Source organism: Dipodomys spectabilis, unplaced genomic scaffold (assembly GCF_019054845.1).
Source record: "Dipodomys spectabilis isolate Male_0828 unplaced genomic scaffold, ASM1905484v1 ptg000145l, whole genome shotgun sequence".
NCBI classification, from domain to species: Eukaryota; Metazoa; Chordata; class Mammalia; order Rodentia; family Heteromyidae; genus Dipodomys; species Dipodomys spectabilis.
Window position 1 is genome coordinate 23,925,851 of NW_024870822.1, and position 22,677 is coordinate 23,948,527.

General features: G+C 40.3%; 1 protein-coding gene across 1 annotated transcript in view; it reads right to left on the reverse strand.

Annotated features, from left to right (window-relative positions):
- Window positions 1-5,177: 5,177 nt before the first annotated feature.
- Ipo7 (importin 7) overlaps window positions 5,178-22,677 on the reverse strand; it is a 72,651-nt gene continuing 55,151 nt past the window's right edge. Inside the window, exons 16-25 of the mRNA XM_042691735.1 lie at window positions 22,265-22,393; window positions 18,939-19,005; window positions 18,729-18,854; window positions 17,246-17,343; window positions 14,840-14,935; window positions 14,166-14,386; window positions 13,875-14,080; window positions 12,322-12,528; window positions 8,018-8,134; window positions 5,178-7,280 (exon numbers count right to left, since the gene is read on the reverse strand). Of these exons, the coding sequence (XP_042547669.1) occupies window positions 7,183-7,280; window positions 8,018-8,134; window positions 12,322-12,528; window positions 13,875-14,080; window positions 14,166-14,386; window positions 14,840-14,935; window positions 17,246-17,343; window positions 18,729-18,854; window positions 18,939-19,005; window positions 22,265-22,393 (1,365 nt within the window). The 3' untranslated portion in view covers window positions 5,178-7,182. The remainder of the gene's footprint in view (window positions 7,281-8,017; window positions 8,135-12,321; window positions 12,529-13,874; window positions 14,081-14,165; window positions 14,387-14,839; window positions 14,936-17,245; window positions 17,344-18,728; window positions 18,855-18,938; window positions 19,006-22,264; window positions 22,394-22,677) is intronic.

A 22,677-nucleotide genomic window follows, 5' to 3' on the forward strand; every position in this document is an offset into this window, starting at 1 on the left:
AATGAAAAACACGTGCTTTTGGTTTAAACTTTGTGCATCCTTCAGAGACTATCTGTATTTTATAACCAAAACTTTGTCTTTTTTTTTTCCCAGATAGGTTCTCATGTAGGCCAGGCTGGCCTGGAACTCCTGCCTTAGTTTCCAGAGTGCAAGGATTACAGGAGTGTACCACTAGCTGCACTATTAAAACTTTTTTCAGGGCTGGGAATGTGGCATAGTGGCAAGAGTGCTTGCCTAACATGCATGAAGCCCTGCATTCGATTCCTCAGTACCACATACACAGAAAAAGCCTGAAGTGGCATGGTCAAGTGGTTAAAGAGTTCTAGCCTTGAGCGAAAGCTCAGGAAGTGTCCAGGCTCTGAGTTCAAGCCCCAGGACTGGCAAAATAATAATTTTTGGTTTGTGAAGCAGTGAAAACTTGTATTAATCCCACACAAGTTTTTCTAACTATAGCTTTATGAAAGGTTTTTTTTTTTCTTTTGGGGGGGCCGGTCGTGGGGCCTGAACTCGGCCTGGGCGCTGTCCCTCAGCTCTTCAGCTCAAGGCTAGCACTCTACCACTTGAGCCACAATGCCACTTCGGGCTTTTTTTTCTGCTTATGTGATGCTGAGGAATGGAACCCAGGGCCTCATGCATGCAAGGCAAGCGCTGTACCACTGAGCCACCTTCCCAGCCCTAAAAGGGTTTTTTTGGTTGGTATTTTGTGCCAGTACCAGGGCTTGAATTCAGGGCCAACTTGCTTAGCTATTTCACTCCAGTACAACTTTATTGCTAATTAGTCGAACATGAAGGTTATCAGACTTCTGCTTGGGTAACTTGAAACCACTGACCTCGGATGATAGACCCATGCCACCACATTGATGCATTAAACATTTAAAATCAGTTTTTGTGGGAGAAGACTTCTAGGTGACTTACAACATTTTAATAATTCCCTCCCACCTCCCTATTAAACACTAAAGAATTGAAAACCGACAGTTGGTTTCATTAGGAGCTGTGGCTATTGATGTCTCATTTTAGCTCCTGTTGGTAAGGTAAAACAACCTATTTCCCACTTACAGGGAAGATAGTTGTAATGTATATTGACAAAACATAGCAGTTCCTGGTCGAGATGTTGTGCAAATAAAGTTTTACCTATCTCTTCCCAGTCCCCATTATATGGTTTATAGAGGTTCTTAAACACCTTGACAACTTTGAAATTTTGAGGAAAGCTAGGAAAAAGTATACCTCAAATATCTGGGCGCCGGTGGCTCACGCCTATAATCCTAGCTATTCAGGAGGTTGAGATCTGAGGATCACGGTTCAAAGCCAGTCCGGGCAGGAAACTCCGAGAGACTCTATCTCCAATAAACCACTAGAAAACTGGAAGTGGTGCTGTGGCTCAAGCTGTAGAACACTGGCCTTGAGTTGACGCCCAAGCCAAGTTCAAGCCACATGACCGACAAAAAAACCCAAACAAACCCAAGTGATCCACTTTTGTAGCAAACGGTGGATCAATAGCTGAATCCTCATATTTGTAGACAATTTATTTAATCCGAGTTATCTTCCACACTGAAAGTAACATACCATCAGACATTTTATTTGTCAGGGTTTAATGAAAACCATATATATATATATAGATATAGTTCATTTGGAATCTTTGGAGTTCTCAATATGTATGTTGTCAAACCACAGGTATTGGTAGCATGATTTTCATGTTAAGTAATGACAAACTAGGAGGATATTCAGTATGTGTGTTCCTGGGGATTGAATCTAGGACCTGGAATAAGCTAGGCAAGGAATGTACTTGAAACATACACCCTAACCCCTTCCCTTGTATGTCTGTGAAACTGATTGGCTCTGCAAAATTCTACCATTTTTGTCTTCTGATTACTTTGATTAAGTCCATTTTAGAACATTCCAAACAAAAGGAAAACTAATGTCAATGTAAAAAGCCAGGTGCTGGTGGTGCATGCCTATAAGCTACTCAGGAGGCTGAGCTCTGAGGATCACAGTTTAAAACCAGTCTAGACAGGAAAGTCCACGACACCTCCAATAAACAAAAAAAAGCTGAAGTGGAACTGTGGCTCAAATAGTAGAATAGATTTGAACATAACAAAGCTCAGGGACAGCAGGGTGCTGGTGGCTCACGCCTGTAATCCTAGCTACTCAGGAGGCTGAGATCTGAAGATCATGGTTCAAAGCCAGCCTGGGTAGGAAAAGCTGTAAAACTCTTATCTCCAATAAACCACTCAAAAAACCGGAAGTAGTGGCTCTGTGGCTCAAATGTAGTGCTGGCCTTGAGCTGAAGAGCTGGGGGACAGCAGCCAGGCCCAGAGTTCAAGCCCCATGACCAACCGGGAAAAAAAAAAAAAAACACAAAAAACTCAGGGACAGCCCCCGAGACTGGCCAAAAAAAAGTCTAAGAGTACAACAGTACAGTTGCACAGTAATCCAGGGATGAAATAGCTGTCTGCCATTACTGGGGCCTGAATTCAGGGCCAGGGTGGATACTGTACCATGAGCTATAGCTCCTCTTTGTTTTTTTTGGATGGTTAACTGGAGGTAAAGTTGCATAGTTGAACCCTGATCCTACACCTCAGCCTCCTGAATAGCTAAGATTACAGGTATGAGCCACCGGCGCCTGACTCCATGAAATTTTTACAGGTGTGAGCCACCAGCAGGTGGCTATTAAATTCTTAATAGGGGCTGGAAAGGTGGTTCAGTGGTAGAGTGCTTGCCTTGCATGCATGAGGTCCTGGGTTTGATTCCTCAGCACCAGGTGCTGGTGGCTCAGGCCTGTAATCCTTGCTACTCATGAGGCTAAGATCTGAGGATCCCAGTTCAAAGCCATCTGGGGCAGGAAAGTCGGTGAGACTTTTATCTCAAATTAACCACCAGAAAACCAGAAGTGGCACCGTGGCTCAAGTTGTAGAGCGCTAGCCTTGAACTGAAGAACTAAGGGACAGCACCCAAGCCCAGAGTTTTAAGAACCACAAGCCACCCCCCCCCCCCCAAAAAAAGTGCAGATCACAGAGGATCATGATTCAAATATAGCCCAGGCAGTTAACTCTGTGTCAACTAGTTCTTCCAATTAAGCAGCAAAAGTCCAAAATAAAGCTGTGACTCAAGTTGTAGAGCATTAGACTTGAGCAAAAGAGGACAGCGCCCAGGCCCTTAATTTACGTTCCTGTACTAGCACAAAAAGAAATCACCACCTGAACAAGAAGTGAAACTAGCTGCACACTGGTGGCTCCTGCCAGTACCCTAGCTACTCAAGAGACTGTGATCTAAGGATTGCAGTTCAAAGCCAGCCCTGGCAGCAAAGTCTCTAAAACTGTTAACTTCAATTAACCACCAGAAAACCAGAAGTGGCACTGTGACTTGTGATTCAAAGTGGCAGAGTGCTGGACTTGAGCAAAAAGGTTTAGGGACAGTAGCCAGGGCCTAAAGTTCAAGTCCCATTGCCAACAACCACCACAAAAGGGAAGGGGAAACATTCAGTGCAAGACCAGGGCTGGAGACATGATAAACACTACAGCACATTCCCAGCAAGTGTGAACCCAGGTTCAAATCCTAGTATTTCTCACTGAAAACGTTAAATGTATATAAAACTTTCTCAGGCACCTACCCAAGTCATTGCAAGTCAGGATATGGTAAAGACACCTGTGCATTTATGTTCACTGTTGCTCTATTCACAATAGCTAAGTTATAGAAACAGCCCGACATCCAACAACAGATAAATGGCTCAAAAAAAGTGGTATTTATATGTGTAATTTTACTCATCCATTATAATTAAGATTGTGTCATCTGCAGAGAAATGGATGGACTTAGAACAAGCCATACTGAGGTAAACCAAACTCAGAGACACAAACAGCATAGGTTTTCTCTCATATGTGGAAGTTACATCTAAACTATAACTGGATATAACCTATGTAGGACATCTATCTAGGCATATATATTCACACATAGACTACAGGATACACTGAGGGGAGAACCCCAAAGTTCAGAATATGGAAACATTTTTTGTTAATGTTGATGATATTTGTTTTGGGGGGTAAAAGGGGAATACAGAAATAGAGGAAAGATGAAAAAAATATAATCATGCTATTCAGTATACATTACATGGAAAATGATCTATGTAACTTGTGGGCAGAAAAAAGGGGAAAACTACAGGGAAGTGAAGAAAAGGGAGACACCGTCCAATAAAAAGAAATGCATGCCAGGGCCCGATGGCTCATACCTTTAATCCTAGCCACTCAGGAGTCTTGAGATTGGAGGATCCTGGTTCAAAGCCAGCCTGGACAGGAAAGGCTGTGAAACTCTTATCCCCAATAAGCCACCAGAAAACAGGAAGTGGCACTGTGGCTCAAGTAGGAGAACTCTCTCTTGAACAGAAGAGCTGAGGGGCAGTGCTCAGGGCCAGATTTCATGCCACATGACATAAAAAAAAAAAAAGTAACCCCTCTGTACAACAATATGGAAAGTAGGGTCTGGTGGTGCGTACCTGTAAGTCTAACTACTCAGGAGGCTGAGGACTATGGTTTGAAACCAGCCAGGGCAGTGAAGTCCCTGACACTCTTATCTCCAATTAACTATCAAAAGGCTGGAAGTCAAACTGTGACTAAAGGGGCGAGTACTAGACTTGAGCAACAAATCTCAAGACCACTGTCAGCATTTTATTTTATTTTGCCAGTTGTAGAGCCAAATCTCACTGAGACTTTTCTGCCTGGGCTAGCTTTGAACAAGGATCCTCAAATCTTGACCTCCAGATTATAGGCATAAGCCACCAGCACTTAATGACATTTTTAAGGCCTTTTTTCATGTTTGTTTCAAAGCAGCATATAGGTCACCCCTACCTCTAGTTTCATCCTAAGTATAGCAAAGTGAAAAAACTCTGGGTAAGGCTTTATCATTAAAAAAAAAAAGCTCTATGTACAACTATATGTACAAAAAGTACTACATCGTATACAAACCCAAGCATTATGACTTAAGATCTATAAGAAATTTAAGGAAATCATAAAGATTAAGGTATATATTTGATACATTAGAAACTACAATTTAAACATTAATATGTCTCAATTAACATCTATAGAGATTAGATTGGATTATATGACACGAGACAAATCTTTCTTCTTTTCCATGCCAACACACATTTCCTTAAACAAAATCTCAGAAAACAAGAATTTTTGTTCTGTACATGGGAAAAACTAAAACCTTTATTAGATATTTTTTTTCAGTAACAATAATGTGAAACCTGGAATTTTCAAAGAGCAGTGAGTTCTGAAATCTTATAAAGTAGACTAGATATAATGGGACAAATAAAAGTTAAGACCAGAATGTCAATAGTATTCAGAGCTCCACTCTGTAGACAATGTTGTAATACACAACTCCATTTTTATTTTACTGATTTTATATAATTGTGAAATCCCCTAAAGCAACCTAAGATACACTTGGTGTCCAACTTTGGGGGAAAAGGGAGTAGAAACACACTTGATTAACATTTTTCAGCCACACATCTTAGACATTTTTTTCCCCAAGATTTTAGTAGTAAATTCATAAATATAGGAAATACTTTCACTCCTTCAATGTTAAAATAGAAAACCAAACAGTGCCAACAGCAGTGGCTAAATTACTGGTATACAAGAAAAACACAACACCAATGAGTTTTCTTAATTATGCATTTTAAATATCAATATGTGCATTTCATTTTACAGTTATAAATTTTCTAATCTGTTTTAGACAACAGCATGTAGTAGTTTTGAATCCACTGAGATGTTGCTTTCAATTTGAAATATTTGTGTATACATGTATATAAAAAATAATCCAATGTATGAGTCATCCTACAGATGTTTAAGATCAGTAAAAGCTTTTTTTTGAACATGCAGTTAGGAAGAGAGGGAAGCAACCCAACCTCTCTACACTGTCTTGTTGCTGGCTTGTTTTTGCAGTGGTATCAATAGTGGTTTTGGGAGGGAACCATGTGCCTTCAGCCTAAGTAGTTAACATCAGATACCACAATCTTTAAGAGGGGTAGAAAACATGGAGAAAGGGGAATAGGCCGGTTTAAAAGAACAAATGAAGTGTGTATTTTGTGTACTTATACAAGATAAAAACAGGCCAATGGGAAGGAGATAATTATAATTAAGAACAAAAGTGCAATCAAATCACGACATAATAGCCGAATTAAGTTCTTTTAATAGATTGCATATATAGATGTTTAGCCATACTCTAAGATCACCTCTTTAAGAGTAGAACTTCATATATCCAATTTACACGCTTCAGATATTACCTTTCCTATTTGTTACAGTAAGGTCTTATATCCAAATATCCACTTGTACACTGAGAACTTTAAGGAAGAAAAAAAAAAAAAAGAGGACACAGAGGGAGTTGCCATTTTTAGCAGCAATGAATATCACTAACCCCTTTTTACATACCGAATTCAAGTCACTATCAGAGGTGAGTGCACCACAAAGTTACCAGGTACAAAATTGCTAGTTCATTTTTAAATTAATAATTAACCTGAAATTACCCTACCCCCACCCCATTATATCCCTTCTTATAAACAGCAAACATTTTTGCTTTTATACATAGGCTAGCAGGCTTGTTTCAATATGAAAGTGCTAATTCATTTACAGATTTTTAAATCAGTTATGTAGTGCTACAATAAATGTCCAATAATCTACATGGGAACAATCTTTGATGAATGAAATGATGAAGAAAATGAATAAGGCTATCAGATTACCTCATCATATTTACATATAAAGGTTACCCAATGGTAAGAGACAGAAATTGAATACTCATAGGTGTAAAAATTACATCTACCTTTGAGCTTTATACTGTAAATGAGACATTTTAAATAGTCCTGTAGCCCATGCCTATTTTTTTTCCTCAGAAAAAGAAAAGCTGCCTTCATGACATCCCCTCGTTTCAGATTTCCACAGTGTCATTTGAAGCTTCAGAGTCTGGATCTTACTTTCTTCAAAAAATAAAGAAAATACCCCCTCCCCAAGTTTCCCTACCCCAATCCCTCTGGTTTTTCTTCCAGTGCCAGGTTGCATGATCAGGTCCCACCTCCTGGGGTTTTCTTGTCCATCTATTGATCAATTAGTTTAGAATAGATAACATGAACCAGTTCTGGAACCACTACTAGGAGGAACACAAGCTCTTCACTACAATCACACAGCAGGAAAGAAAGTGATATACTCAATTCATCCCTGGTGCTGGGCCTCCAAAATTAAAAGAACTTGGCACGACTGGAGCACTAAATTTGTATCCTCCATGCTTCTCAATCATTTTGGATTCTAGAAAACAAAAAAATAAAAACTTTTAGTCTTTCTCCAACTCCAAATGTGTACTATATAGAAGATAAACTAGTGTATATTATAGACTTTGTTCTGTTCACTATGTAAAAAAAAAAAAAAAAAAAGTCACTTTATGTAAAGAATTTTATCCTATCAGACCAGCCAATTATGAGCAGACTGTGAACCTGAGCTCAACCAATTTAAGCTAAGAGGCAGGGCCTGTTTCCTTAAGGATGAATATAGGGACACAGCCTGTGTTCTTGTTTGTCAGATTTTTGGCTGATGCCACAACCTTATGCAGAAGTAAATTTTCCATTGCTGACACCAAAGACAAAACAACACCAAACAAAAACCCACGTCTGCAACAGAACTTTCCATTATCAAACTATCACCTTGAGCTGAAAAGCAATATTCAATCTCTACACAAAGTAGTCTTTCATTTATGTATTAAAAATCAACAAACTATAAAAAAAAAAAAACAAAAAACCAAGGTCATTTCTCCTAAACCTCTCAGCAGAATATCAAGCACCTGCAATAGCTATGTACCTTTGTATTAATTCATTTGGAATGCTAGAGAGGGACAACAGGGTTTAGCATGTGTGAAGCAAGAATTTCACTCAGCTACACACATAGGCCACATGTCTTCAATGTTAAATCCTTTCATAAAATTTTAAAGCTTTACAAAGTAACAGACACAGACACACACACGAATGAGAAGTTATATTTCACTACCATACCATGGGCTGCTCTTCTTTGATCAGCTAGAGTTGCTATGTCCTGTAACTGTTTTCTTTGTTCTTCATTAAGACCATGAGTCAAAGCCTGGTACCACACAGGATTACGATTCTGAATAGCTGTATTGAAACAAACAGGAGAAAATAGAGCATTAATAACAGATGTTCCTTTCTATTTTGTTCCCAATTCAGTCACATAAAATACTTAAAATTCTGCTCTATTTTATATTTCTCAAGGAATCAGGAATTTTAAGTTATTTTTGAAATGAGGGCTGGGAAGGTGGCTCAATGGTAGAATGCTTGCCTCACATGCATGAGGCCCTGGAATTTGATTCCTCAGCACCATATAAACAGAAAAAAAGCTGGATGTGGCACTGTGGCTGAAGTGGTAGAGCACTAGCCTTGAGTTCAAGCCCTACAACTAACAAAAATTTAAGAAAATTTAAAAATTAAAGTAAAAAGAAATGAAAGGGGACTGGGAAGGTGGTTGAATGGTAGAGTGCTTGCCTTGCATGAATGAGGCCCTGGGTTCAATTCCTCAGTACCAGATAAGCAGAAAAGGCTGGAAGTGGTGCTGTGGCTCAAGTGATAGAGGGCTAGCCTTGAGCTGAAGAGCTGAGGGACAGTGCCTGGACCCAGAGTTCAGGCCCCATGACCGGCATAAATAATAAATGAATAAATAAATTTCTTGATGGTTCCTACCAATTTTTTTTTTTAAAGATAACGGGGATAAGAAGTCCAGTTTACCTTCGGCCTCAAAAAAAATCTAATTGCTCTCATAACTGGTAAAAGATTGTCTACAACTCAGTTTTACACAAGTAATCAAATAAGACTTCAGGAATAAAATTAACTCCCTTCAAAGCTTCACAGTTAACCCAACTTAGGAAATGACCAAATTTCAAAATAAAATTAGTACTAAACTTAAAAAGATACTAAAAACACTAGGTAGAGACAGGAGAAAGATAAATGTTATAAAACAAATCCTTAACTTGTTTGGCCTACTCAAAATCAACCTTCCTTTTCTTTCTCTCTCTCTACCCCCTCTTTCCTCCCTTCTTTTCTGCCAGTCCTAGGTTTGGCCCTACTAGTTTATGGCCCACTGTTTGAAGCCAGCCTGGGCAGTGAAGTCGGTGAGACTCTTCTCTCCAATTAACCAAAAAGCTGAAAGTGGAGCAGTGGTAGACTGCTAACATTGGGCAAAGAAGCTCAAGCATAGCACCTGAGTTCAAGTCTTAGGATAGATACACTCTATTTCTCTTCCTCCCCCCAACCCCCGCCTCTCTTTGTCAGTCATGAGGTTTGAACTCCACTTGGGCTCTATCCTTCAGCTCTTCAGCTCAAGGCAAGCTTTTACCACTTGAGCCATAGCTTCACTTCAGGTTTTCTGAGTGGTTTATTGGAGATAAGAGCTTTACCTGGACTGGGAAGGTGGTTCAGTGGGTAGAGTGCTTATCTTGCATGCGTGAGGCCCTAGGTTTGGTTCCTCAGCACCACATAAGCAGAAAAAGCCAGAAATGGAGCTATGGCTCAAGCAGAAGTCTAGCCTTAAGCTGAAGAGCTGAGGGACAGCGCCAAGGCCCAGAGTTCAAGCCCCACAAAACACACTTTCCTGCCGGGAGATCCTCAGATCTCAGCTTCCTGAGTAGCTAGGATTACAGGCATGAGCCACCAACTCCAGGCTTGCACACTTTCTTATCATGCATTTCCTGACTGGAGATAAAACTCAGTGATAGAGAGTGGTTGTTTTGAATGTATGAGGGCCTGGTTCAAACCCAAAAACCATCAATTAGCCATTAGACATTTTTTTGGGGGGGGGGGGGGGAGGTGGAGGGAAGGTCGGTCGTGGCTTGGGCACTATCCCTGAGCTCCTCAGCTCAAGGCTGGCGCTCTACCACTTGAGCTACAGCACCACTTCCAGTTTTCTGAGTGCATTATTGGAGATAAGCCTCTCATGGACCTTCCTGCCCATGTTGGCTTTGAGCTGCAATCCTCAGATCTTAGACTCCTGAGTAGCTAAGATTACAGGCATGAGTTACCAGTCCCCAGTGCCATTTTATCTTCAATTGATCGAACTCTGGAAGTGACACGGTGGCTCAAGTAGTGGAGTGCTAGCCTTGAGAGCAAAAGAGCTCAAGTGCCCAAGCCTCAAATTCAAGCCCCATGACTGGGGAAAAGAAACAAAACAAAAACATGTTTATCAAGACAAAAGGCTTTACAATTTACTCTAATATGGAAACCAAAAAGAAAGAAAAAAAAACAATTAAATGACAACTGTTTTGTCATGGTCTTAGAATACTTAAAACTTGGTTAACAGTTCTGTATCAAAGTTCTACTCCTACTCATTACCTGAGTTATGGAACATCCCTGTGTATCACTTTTATAGTAACAATAGAAAAAGAAAGTTGGGCTGGGAAGGTGGATCAGTGGTAGAGTGCTTGCCTTGTATTCATCAGGCCCTGGGTTCAATTCCTCAGCACCATATAAGCAGAAAAAGCTGGAAGTGGCACTATGGCTCAAGGGGGTAGAGCTCTAGCCTTGAGCTGGAGAGCTGAGGAACAGTGCCCAGGCCCAAAGTTTAGGCCTCATGACCGGCAAAAGGGAAAAAAAAAAGAGAGAGAGAGAGAAAAAGAAAATTAAAAAAAGTTTCTACCCTCTGTACAATAAGAAAAATTTCTATGTGGGAATGATAAACAGGAATAACTACATGGAAAATAAGTGTTTATTTATTTTTTTAAAATTTATTTATTTTTTGGTCTGGTCATGGGGCCTGAACTCTGGGCCTGGGTGCTGTCCCTCAGCTCTTCAGCTCAAGGCTAGTGCTCTACCACTTGAGCCACAGTGCCACTTCTGGCTTTTTTTCTTTTTGCTTATGTGGTGCTGAGGAATCAAACCCATGGCCTCATGCATGCAAGGAAAGCGCTCTACCACTAAGCCACCTTCCCAGCCCCAGGGAAAATAGTTTTAAATAGCATTGGAATTTAATTTATTAAGATAGGTCTAATAGACCTTGAAATCCAAATAAATGCTAGTAACTAAAATGGCATCTAGTATTCTGGAATTATATACTTTGACACATCCAGAAGTATATGAATACTTAGGTATGTATAATCCAAAAATCTTAGTTAAAGCTAAAATCCTGCCAGCTGTCCTAATTTAAAATGCTGAATTAAATTAGTTAATACAGAACATAGGAAAAAAAGAAAGCTGAATTGCAACTGATGATGTTATGGATAGTCATACAGCCTTGATAGGTAAACCAGAGAAGAATGAATAAAGGTACTTAAAGCTGAATGTAATGGCATATGCCTGTTATCTCAGCTCTGAAAGTTTATGCAAGAGGACGTTAAAAAGCCAGCTGTGCTACAAAGTGAAACCCTGTCTTAAAAACAAAACAGGCTCATGCCTGTAATCCTAGCAACTCAGGAGGCTGAGATCTGAGGCTCTCGGTTCAAAGCCAGCCTGGGCAGGAAAGTCTGTGAGATTCTCATCTCCAATAAATCACTAAAAAACCAGAAGTGGCGCTGTGGCTCAGTGGTAGAGTGCTTGCCTAGCATGCATGAAGCCCTGAGTTTGACTCCTCACTACAACATATATAGAAAAAGCTGGAACTAGCACTGTGCCTCAAGTGGTAGAGTGTTAGCCTTGAGCAAAAAGCAGCTCAGGGACAGTGCCTAGTACTGAGTTCAAGTCCTAGGACTAGCAAAAAAGAAAAAAACACACACACAAAAAAAATCCAAAACCAAAAATCCCCTCAGTATACTGAAAAACAAATCTAAAAATACCCAAATGTAAAATAATGAGGAAAAAATAATCTTAAACTCAAACCCAAATTTGATTAGAAATAATTTGCTTTGACCTTAAAGAACAGGCTCAAATATTAGGAGCGATGGGTAACAATGTTGTCAGACACCTTGTATTCATATACTGCTTTGTAGAATGGGAACTTCTTTGTACAACTACTTAAGAGATAATAATTTTTTTTAAGTGTTAAAAAAAAAAACCCAGGGGCTGGGAAGGTGCTCAGTGGTAGAGCGCTTGCTTTGCAATCCTGAGGCCCTGGGTTCGATTCCTCAGCACCACATAAGCAAAAAGAAAAAAGCCAGAAGTGGCGCTGTGTCTCAAGTGGTAGAGCGCTAGCCTTGAGCTGAAGAGCTGAGGGACAGCGCCCAGGCCCAGAGTTCAGGCCCCGCGACCGGACCCCCCCCCCCCCAAAAAAAAAACCCCACAAAAAAATAGAAGAAAAAAAAAAAGAGGCACAAATAACAGATTTCTTCAATGAAATGGCTCCATTCAGTTAGCTGACTTACTTTGAAATATAGCTTTAAATATCTGATACTCATCAACAGGGTTGTCTTCATCATCAATGATTGTAGAGTAGCCTTCCAGAGCTGTCTCCTCAGCATCGTCTTCTTCCCAGTCTTCATCATCCCCATCTTCTCCTGCTTGCTTGGCCAGAATCTCCAAATATTCTTGCCCATCTTCATCAATGTCATCTTCATCACTCCCAAGTTCCTCTGCAAAGTCATAAGATTGATACTGAAATATTTTGTTACTAACCAAAGTGACAGCTACATAACACTTGCAGTAAAAATTACAAATCATAAAATTCAAGTTCCAAGAAGTTGTATTTAAATACATCTCACAATAAACAGACACATCACAAACCTGAGCTACACCTCCTAATGCAAGAGGTTTTTTTTTTGGGGGGTCCAGTCGTGGGCCTTAAATCTGGGCCTGGGCACACTGTCCCTCAGCTCTTCAGCTCAAGGCTAGCATTCTACCACTTGAGCCACAGTGCCACTTCCGGCTTTCTTTTTCTGCTTATGTGGTACTGAGGAATCGAACCCAGGGCCTCAGGCATGCAAGGCAAGCGCTCTACCACTGACCCACCTTCCCAGCCCAAAAGGTTTTATGTAGGATTGAATATCTTGAAATATTTTACTTGCCCTTGAGTTCTCCTGGTTGAGAACTGGTACAAACTAAATACTGATAACAAAATATAAATCCATATAATTTCTAATTTGAGAATTACATTATAAAGCCTATATTAGACTCAAATTCTCTTTTTGCTTTAGCCTACGATTACAGGTATAAGCAACCACCTCCATATTTTTTGTTTTTCAAAAACCACTGTCAAGAGGCAGAAAGGCTCTGTTATCCCAATCTGAGACATAACAAGGAGTACAAAAATAGAGATTATAAAAATATTGAATCAAGGGGGCAGGGGGAAGGCTGGGAAGGGAGGTGAAGGGTAAACAAAGAAGGAGGCTGCAATGCTTGGTAAGAAATGTATGCATTATCCTGCCCATGTAATTGTAACCCCTCTGTACAGTATGTTCTCAAATAAAATAAAATAAAAAAAAAATATTGAATCATCACTGTACCTGGCTTTTATTTACTTTTGTTTTCCAGTGCCAAACATATGTAGAGTCAAGAGTGTGTGTGTGTGTGTGTGTGTGTGTGTGTGTGTGTGTGTGCGTGCACGCATGTGTTGGGTGTGGGGCTTGAACTCTGGGCCTAGTGCTGTCCCTCAGCTCTTCAGCTCAAGGCAAGCACTCTGCCACACAGTGCCACTTCTGATTTTCAGGTGGTTAATTGCAGATAAGTCTCAGGACTTTCCTGACTGGGCTGGCTTTGAACCTTGATCCTCAGATCTCAGCCTCCTTGAGTAGCCAGGATTACAGGTATGAGCAACTGGTGCTTTTACAGTTAGTGAGAAGACAAATCTTTCTATGAATTAACCAATTTTACAGAACTTGGCTATATCATAGATTTGTTGGGACAAAGGCCAGCAAACAAGTTCAGCCAATGGTATTTATAACAAGGTATGTTTTATATTTTTGCATCACCAATGCCTTACCAGTTTCATCATCATCTTCAGCTTCATCATCATCATCGCTGTCATTTTCATGTTCTGCATGACAGGCATATGCTCTTTTTAATCCATTAAATAAAAGGATAAAAGCTGGCAAGATCTGTCCTGACACTTGATTTAAAACTTGTGGTATTTGTTCCATATCAATAAGAGCACAAAGACCCAGTACACACATCTTTCTATCATGAAGCCTAAAAAGAGATAAAATAAAATTTTTTTCTTTATTTAATTAAAATGATAAGAGCTCCTCATAAAGTTCCAATTTATTTCACTTACCCTAAGAAACAGTCAACATCATTAAGCCACTGTGTAATAAAATGATTTGTAACCGGTTCAACATTATTAGGGAAGCGCAGATTTTCTAAGGTATTGAGTAGTAGGTGTGGATTGTAATACAAAGCTGCAATTGCAACTTGCAGGCACATTGTTCGAAGTTCACTTGTCTTGACCTCTCTTGTCAGTCTCTCTAATGCTGCCTCCACAAATAAGGGAATGCACTGTAAAGAAAGAATCCAAGATATTTCAAAACTTTAAGTAATAGTATCTAATCTGCCCATATTAACTTATTACATAACTAACCTTTTGCCCCATTACATGACCCAAATTTAATTTAAAGGCATTGCACTAGAAAATCTAATCTTGGAGAAATGAAGTTTTCACTCAGCTATTAGAGCCTGACCATTTATCAGTTATGGATTCACAAGGTTCCTATTTAAACTGACCATGAAAATTTAACCTATTGGAAGTCTTCAAGCTACCTTGAATGATAACAAAGCACATATAAAACTGTCACATTTCTCTACATATTAAATACATGACCATTATTAATTCTTGTTAAATTTTAAATGGGCATAATATTGTACAAAATACATACTAAATGTTCCCTCTCTGATTAAAGAGTGGAAAGATTAGCTCTCTTAAGCCTCAAATATGAAGTTAGCCTTACTGACCTGATCAATGCCACGCCCTTTGCACTGTAGAATGATGACCTCTAACAATTTTGCAGCATGACACTCAGCATCTTCTCCTGCAACTCCTGTAAGAACCTAAAAACCACAGAAATTAAAATGCAACAAGGCTCCAAGATATTTAAACCAGAGAAATAATATCTTTTCCAATTATATGGGTCAGGTAATGAATACATTTCCTGAGACTCTTATCTCCAATAAACCATTCACAAAACCAGAAGTGGCACTGTGGCTGAAGTGGTAAACCACTAGCCTTGAGCTGAAGAGCTGAGAGACAGCACCCAGGCCCAGAGTTCAAGCCCCACTGACCCCCTCCCCCCCCAAAAAAATTCTATTAGTTAAAAAAAAAAAAATCAAGTAACATATACCATATAACTGTCTGTTGATTTCTCAGGAAATGGCAGCATACTTTGATGTAAAAATCTCAGATTTTAGCTGGGCACTTGTAGCTTATACATGTAATCCTAGATACTCAGGGGGATGAGATCTGAGGATCACCATTTAAAACCAGCCCAGGCAGAAAAGTCGAGTAAGATTCTCTCTCTCTCTCTTTTTTTTTTGGTCGTGGGTCCTGAACTCTGGGCCTGGGGGCTGTCCCTCAGCTCTTCAGCTCAAGGCTAGTACCACTTGAGCCACAGTGCCACTTCCAGCTTTTTTCTTTTTGTTTATGTGGTGCTGAGGAATCGAACCCAGAGCCTCAGGCATGCAAGGCAAGCGCTCTACCACTGAGCCACCTTCCCCAGCCCCTCGAGTAAGCACCACCAGAAAACCAGATGTGGCACTGTGGCTCAAAGTGACATAGCACCAGTCTTCAGCAACTGTTCAGGGACAGTATGGCCAGGCCCTGAATTCAAGCTCAACGACCACCTAAAAAAACTCAATCCAGTATTATAAAGGGCAACAGTGACTCAAGCCTGTAATCCTAACTAATCAAGAGGCTGAGATCTGAGGATCACAATTTAAAGCCAGCCTGAGAAAGAAAGTCTTGGAGACTATTACCTCTAATTTACCAGCAAAAAGCCAAAGTAGAGATATGGCTCAAGTGATCCTTGAGCAAAGCAGCTTAGGGATAGCACAGAGGAGTAGAGTTCAAGCCCTCGAACCAGTATACACAAATATTCAGATGTCAGCCAAGCACTGATTATACTTGAAATCCTAGCTTTCACAAGACAGAAAGCTAAGTAAGGAGGGGAGAGGGAGTTTCCAAAGACAGCTGGGACAGAAAAGGGGCTTCTTCTGATATCAGAAAACCAGCTCAAAGTAAGCTCCAAGCACTCTCAAACTCAAAACATTATTTATTTGGGGGGAGGGGAGGTAAGGGTGCAGGGGGCAGATTGTGGGGCTTGAACTCTATGGGCCTGGGCACTGTACCTAGCTCTACAGCTCAACGCAAGCCCTCTACCACTTGAGCCACAGCACCACTTCTGGTTTTCAGGTAGTTCATTGGAGAGGAGTCTCACAGACTTTCCTGCCCAGGCTGGCTTTGAACTGTAATCCTCAGATCTCAGACTCTGGAGTAGCTAGGATTACAGGTATGAGCCACTGACACCCAGCTCAAAACATTTATAAAACTCTTGTTTTTACTGGAGTTTTAAGAGACATAGATTTCTTTTTTTCCTTTTGTGTCACTCAGGGCTTGAACCTGAAGGTTGGGCACTGTCCCTGAGCTCTATTTGCTTACTGCTTGTGCTCTACCACTTTGAGCCCTAGCTCTACTTCTGGTTTTCTGGTGGCTAATTGGAAGTAAGATTCTCAGCGACTTTCCCGCCCAGGCTGGCTTCTAAAACCACCATCCTCAGATCTCAGCCTCCTGAGTAGCTAGGATTATAGGCTTAAGCCACAGTGCCCAACTTCAAAGATGTTTCTTTTCTTCTTTGTTTTACCTGTTTATTTTGTCTATGGTCCATACACCCATCTACCCTTCCTTTCTTCCTCCTTCCCTTGAACACAGGCCTTCACATGGAAGGCAAATGCTGTACCACTGAGCTACATTCCCTAGCCCTCTACAGTTTTTTGGTTATATTTTAATAATTAATTTACAATATTGTTATTATAAGGGTGATATACAGAGCGATTACAATTACATGGGTCAGGTAATGAATACATTTCCTTTCTTATAGTGTCTTCTGTTTTCCAATTTTCTCCCAGTCCCACCCTACCATCTCTTTCACTTTCTTCTGGGTCCAATGAGCTGCACTGCTTCATTTCTTTCACCTTTTTCCCATTCCCCCTACCCTCCTGAAGTTAAACACTTGAATAGGTTAATAAGTTGTTAAGCCTTTAATTCTGTTATACCCATGATTGATATGTTTGTCACAATGTGGTATTGCATGTATCGGCATAATGTTCTAATAGCAACTCAAAATCTGACATCTGAAAACGACTTACCTTTTTACACATACTGTATATCATCTCCAGATACTTGGTATCAGAAAGAAGTGTGTCTGTATCAACTGTTACATAATTATGTAGAAGAGGCATCATGTCTGTATTAATAAAAAGCAATGATTATATACCTTTACTAAATTGTTTGCATATGGGAAAAAAACCTCCAAGGGAAAGGCAAGCCTATAATTTGTCACTCAGTTTTTTTTTTTTTTTTGTCGGTTGTGGGGCTTGAACTCTGGGCCTGGGCGCTGTCCCTCAGCTCTTCAGCTCAAGGCGAGCGCTCTACCACTTGAGCTACAGCGCCACTTCCGGTTTTCTGGTGGTTTATTGGAGATAAGAGTCTCACGGTCTCTCCTGCCCGGGCTGGCTTTGAACCGCGATCCTCAGATCTCAGCCTCCTAAGTAGCTAGGATTACAGGCGTGAGCCACCAGCGCCCGGGCTTGTCACTCAGTTTTTAACTCAACGTTAATTAAACTCCTTTGTATTTAGTATTGGGTTATAAATACATTTATATGGAATAGTTATGGAGTGTATTTTTTTTTTAAAAACACTAACTATAATATTAACAGAATGCTTTTAGGTCCTTGTTGACCTGTTATTTGCTAACAAAATGTTACCCAGGCACTGGGTTACCCTGGCTATGCAGGAAGCTAAGATGTGAGGATCACAGTTCAAAGCCAAGCCAGGCAGGAAAATCTAAGACTCTTATCAAAAACCTACACTATAGGGGCGAGGAATGTGACTCAGTGGTAGAGCACTTGCCTTGCATGCTTGAGGCCCTGGGTTCAATTCCTCAGCATAACATAAGCAAAAAGAAAAAAGCCGGAAGTGGCGCTGTGGCTTAAGTAGTAGAGTGCTAGCTGAAGAGCTGAGGGACAGCCCTCAGGCCCAGAGTTCAGGCCCCAAGACCGGATCCAAAACAAAAAAACAACAAAAGCAAAAAATACCTACATTATAGCCAGGTGCTACAGTACATTAATAACAGCTCGGCACCAGTGGCTCACACCTGTAATTCTAGCTACTTAGTAGGCTGAGATCTGAGGATTGCAGTCCAAGCCAGCCCAGGCAAGAAAGACCGGGAGACTCTTATCTCCTATAAACCACCAGAAACCGGAAGTGGCACTGTGGCTCAAGTGGTAGAGCACTTGCCTTGAGCTGAAGAGCTGAGGGACAGCGCTCTGGCCCAGAGTTCAAGCCCCATGACTGATCAAAAACAAAAAAACCCCACCAACACTATCAAAAAAGCCAGAACTGGAGTTGTGGCTTAAGAGGTAGAGTGCTAGCTTTTAGGAAAGGAAGCTCAGGGTCAGCACCTAGATCCTGAGTTCATGCCCAAGGACCAGCATAAAAATTTATAAAAATCATAAAAATATTTTAAAAAGTTAAGTACTCAAGAGTATGTGTTCAAATAATAAATTAAAATTAAAAAGTGAGGGTGGGAGCACAAAATTACTTAGTATTTCCCCAATAAGTTGACTTTACCTGTGAAGTAATCAAAGCCATCCTGTTGAAAGACCTCAAATACAAGGGGTAGCAGCTGCCACATCTGTGGTGACACTTGTTGACATGTCAAGCTATGTGCTAAGGAGAAGATCTCCTCATAGAATTCTAAAAGAAAATACCAAGTCATCAATAAAAATCTTAATCATATAAACTAGTACTAAATGCTTAACACAATTAGAGTTATTATACCTAAGACATGCTGTTGTAAAACAGTACCAATGACCTGTAGGCAGATTCCTTCAAGCTGCTGGGTTATCTAAAAAAAAGGGGGGGAAGGGGAACAATAAGGAAGGAATTATTAAAATAGTAAAATATTTTACTACAGATAAATATTAAGACATTATTATTTGTCTATTTGGAACTGACATGTATTATGAAATTATGAACCAATTCAAAATGGAAATTTCATGTAGTATCATTACTGTAAGAAAACCACAAGAAATTACCTACCTTATTTATAAAAAATAACATTCTGGAGAAAACAGGACATGTAATTTTTTTTTAAAGTATGTAAATATAGACCAATTAGGACCAAATAGAAATCAAGTCACAGTGATTTGAAAGAGTAATGATTTGAAGAAGGCAATGTCAATAGTCATTTCCAATGCCAACAGTGGTTTTCATTTTTCAAGTTATATTACATACTGATCTATGAAAATGTGAACCCAGGGCCCACCCAATCAAGATGAAAGGAAAACACAAATTCTTCTTTACTTATTAGTGAGCTCCTCAATTGGACTCCAAATCTATGAAAGCTATCAGAATGTTTTTTGGTTTGTTTTTTTGGTACTGGGGACTGAATCCAGGACATGATACTTGTAAGACAACCACTTTGCCATTGAGCTACATCCCAGCCTGGACGTCAGAATATTAAGAGATGAATATGAGAGAATTAATAAATGTATATACCAATCAAATATAAAAACAGAACATCCATTTTAAATAGTACATAATGTATTTCCAACTTTTTAAGAAAATTTGCAAGAGTTTTTATGGCTTCTTCAATTATAATACAAAATTTTAGACAGGCACCAGTGGCTCCAGCCTGTAATCCTAGCTACTTAGGAAGTTGGGATCCAAAGCTCAAAGCTAACATAGGAAGCAAAGTCCAAAAGACTCTTTATTTCCAATTAATTATTGGGGGGGAGGGGTGGGGGAGAGGCGGGGAAGAAGAGGCCCAAAGTAGAGATGTTGCTTTAATGGCAGAATGCTAGCTCTAGGCCTTGAGTTCAAGTCCCAGGACTGGCACACAAAAAGAGACAAACAGAGAGAGGGAGAAGGAGGGGAAAAGGGAGGGGGAAGACAGGGAAAGGGAAAGGGTGAGAGACAGGGACAGAATATAAAGCTTTGTAACAGATGTATCTGCACTGAAACTATCAACACAAAATTCACACTGTAGTTACTCCAAGGGAATGGAAGGGAGTAGGGACAAGATTCAACTGTATCTTAAACTGCTGGATCTGGTGTATAGCTCAGTGTAGTGTACATGAGGCCCCATATTCAATATACTACATCAATGGAAAAAGGAAGGAGAGGAAGAAAAAAGGAAAGAGGCTGAATTAATTTTTGTTGGGAAATAAAATCTTAAGAAAACAATGTAAAAATGCTAAAATGCAATAAATTAGGTAATGAGTAAGTAGAATCAGTTTGTTTTCTGTCCTTTATTTTTTTGTATGCTTTAGGCGATTCAACATCTAAAATTCCAAATTATTCCCTTATTTTTCCAAAGGACAACTGGTAGCTCAGACCTGTAATCCTAGCTACTCAGGTGGCAGAGATTTGAGGATCATGGTTCAAAGCCAGATCAGGAAGGAAAATCCATGAGACTCTTATCTCCAATTAACCAAGAGAAAAGCAGAACTGTTGCTTTGGCTTAAAGTACCCTCAGGCCCTAATTTCAAGCCTCATGACCAAGTGGGGGAGGGGGAGAGGCAAAGAGAATGATAATGATTGCAGAACAATTTGAATGTATATTAACACTAGTTAATTGCTTAAATGGTTATTGGTAAATTTTATTATATATTATACAGAATTTCTCAAAGCAAAATTACTTTTTTCTGTATGTTGGTAGTGGGGCTCCAACTCAGGAACTGGGTACTGTTCCTTAGTTTTCTATTCAAGGCTAGTGCTCTACCACTTAAAACCACAGCTCTACTTCTGGATTTTTGGTGATTTATTGAAGGCTGACTTCCTGTCCAGGTTGGCTTTGAATGACAATTCTCAGATCTTAGCCTCCTGAGTAATTAGGATTACAGATATGAGGCACTGATGATGGGCCAAACCAAAGTAAACTTCAAATGCAAATTGGTGGTATTTACAAGTTTTCATCACACTTCTGGATCAGAGAAACATAACCTAATAGTCACTGGCACTGAGCCAAAACCATTTTTTAAAATAGTTACTTTAGTAGTTAGTTTAGTAAAGATAAAGACCACACAGGAAGAGTGAGCAGTAGAACCTGGAAACCAGTTGTCCCAAAGTAATATTTAAATGAAAATTGGTGATAGTACACTTAACAATGTATCACCATACTTATGGAACCTAGAAACATAACCTAACAGGGAACCAAAAATCCTGAGACACAAAAAGATGAAATCGGGGCTGGGAAGGTGGCACAGTGGTAGAGCGCTTGCTTTGCATGCATGAGGCCCTGGGTTCGATTCCTCAGCACCACATAAGCAAAAAGAAAAAAGCCGGAAGTGGCGCTGTGGTTCAAGTGGTAGCACGCTAGCCTTGAGCTGAAGAGCTGAGGGACAGTGCCCCGGCCCAGAGTTCAGGCCCCATGACTGGACCCCCACCCACTCCCCCCCAAAAAAAAAACAACAACAAAAAGATGAAATCTTAGCCGGGCGCCGGTGGCTCACACCTGTAATCCTAGCTACTCAGGAGGCTGATATCTGAGGATCAAGGTTCAAAGCCCAGGCAGGAAAGCCCATGAGATATTTTTTTTTTTGGTCAGTCATGTGCCTGAACTCTGAGCCTGGGCGCTGTCCCTTACCTCTTCAGCTCAAGGCTAGCACTCTACCACTTAAGCCACAGTGCCACTTCCGGCTTTTTCTGCTCATGTGGTGTTAGGAATTGAACCCAGGGCCTCATGCATGCAAGGCAAACACTCTACCACTGAGCCACCTTCCCAGCCCCCCCATGAGACTCTTATCTCCAAGAAACCACTAGGAAACTGGAAGTGGTGCTGTGGCTCAAGTGGTACAGTGCTGGCCTTGAGCTGAAGAGCGCAGGACAGAGCCCAAGCCCAGAGTTCAAGCCCCACGACCTACCAAACAAAAAACAAACAAATCCCAAACAAACAAATACCTGCTTCCTAAACCTACCTAGCTTTTTGGAACTTAAATATTTAAGCTATCAATTGTATCTTTTGAAAAAGGAATTAAAAATGCCCAAATCAAAATGGGTGAGATGGTCATAATTACCTAAGTCAAAGCCTTCCCCAAACCACTGAATACTTACTATAAAATGACCTTCCCTAAAACTTGTGCAACACTGAACCATTATCTTACCTCTTTATGATCCTCAACCACACTAAGAAGTGTGTCAATTGTATTCAGAATTCCCATAGCAGTAACTGCTTTGTCATCACTTCCTTCTTCATCTGGCCCAGTCTGGATTACCTGGTTAAATGTCATTGCCTAGAGTGGAGAAAATGCAACTCAAATCCACCACTGAAGCAATATTAACAGTTTCGCCCAAGATTTATTTTGTCTGAGATAGAGTCTCACTATGTAGCCCTGGCTGGCCTCAAAATGCATAATCCTAATTCAACCTTCTGTGTACTCAGAATTCAGACATACATGCTACAGGCTGGCTTGGACTTTGCTACCACTTGGATAACACCTTCACAGCCTGGCTTTTTGGTGGTTATTCTGGAGATTTGAGCTTCTCATACTTTTCTGCCTCGGCTGGCTTTAAACCA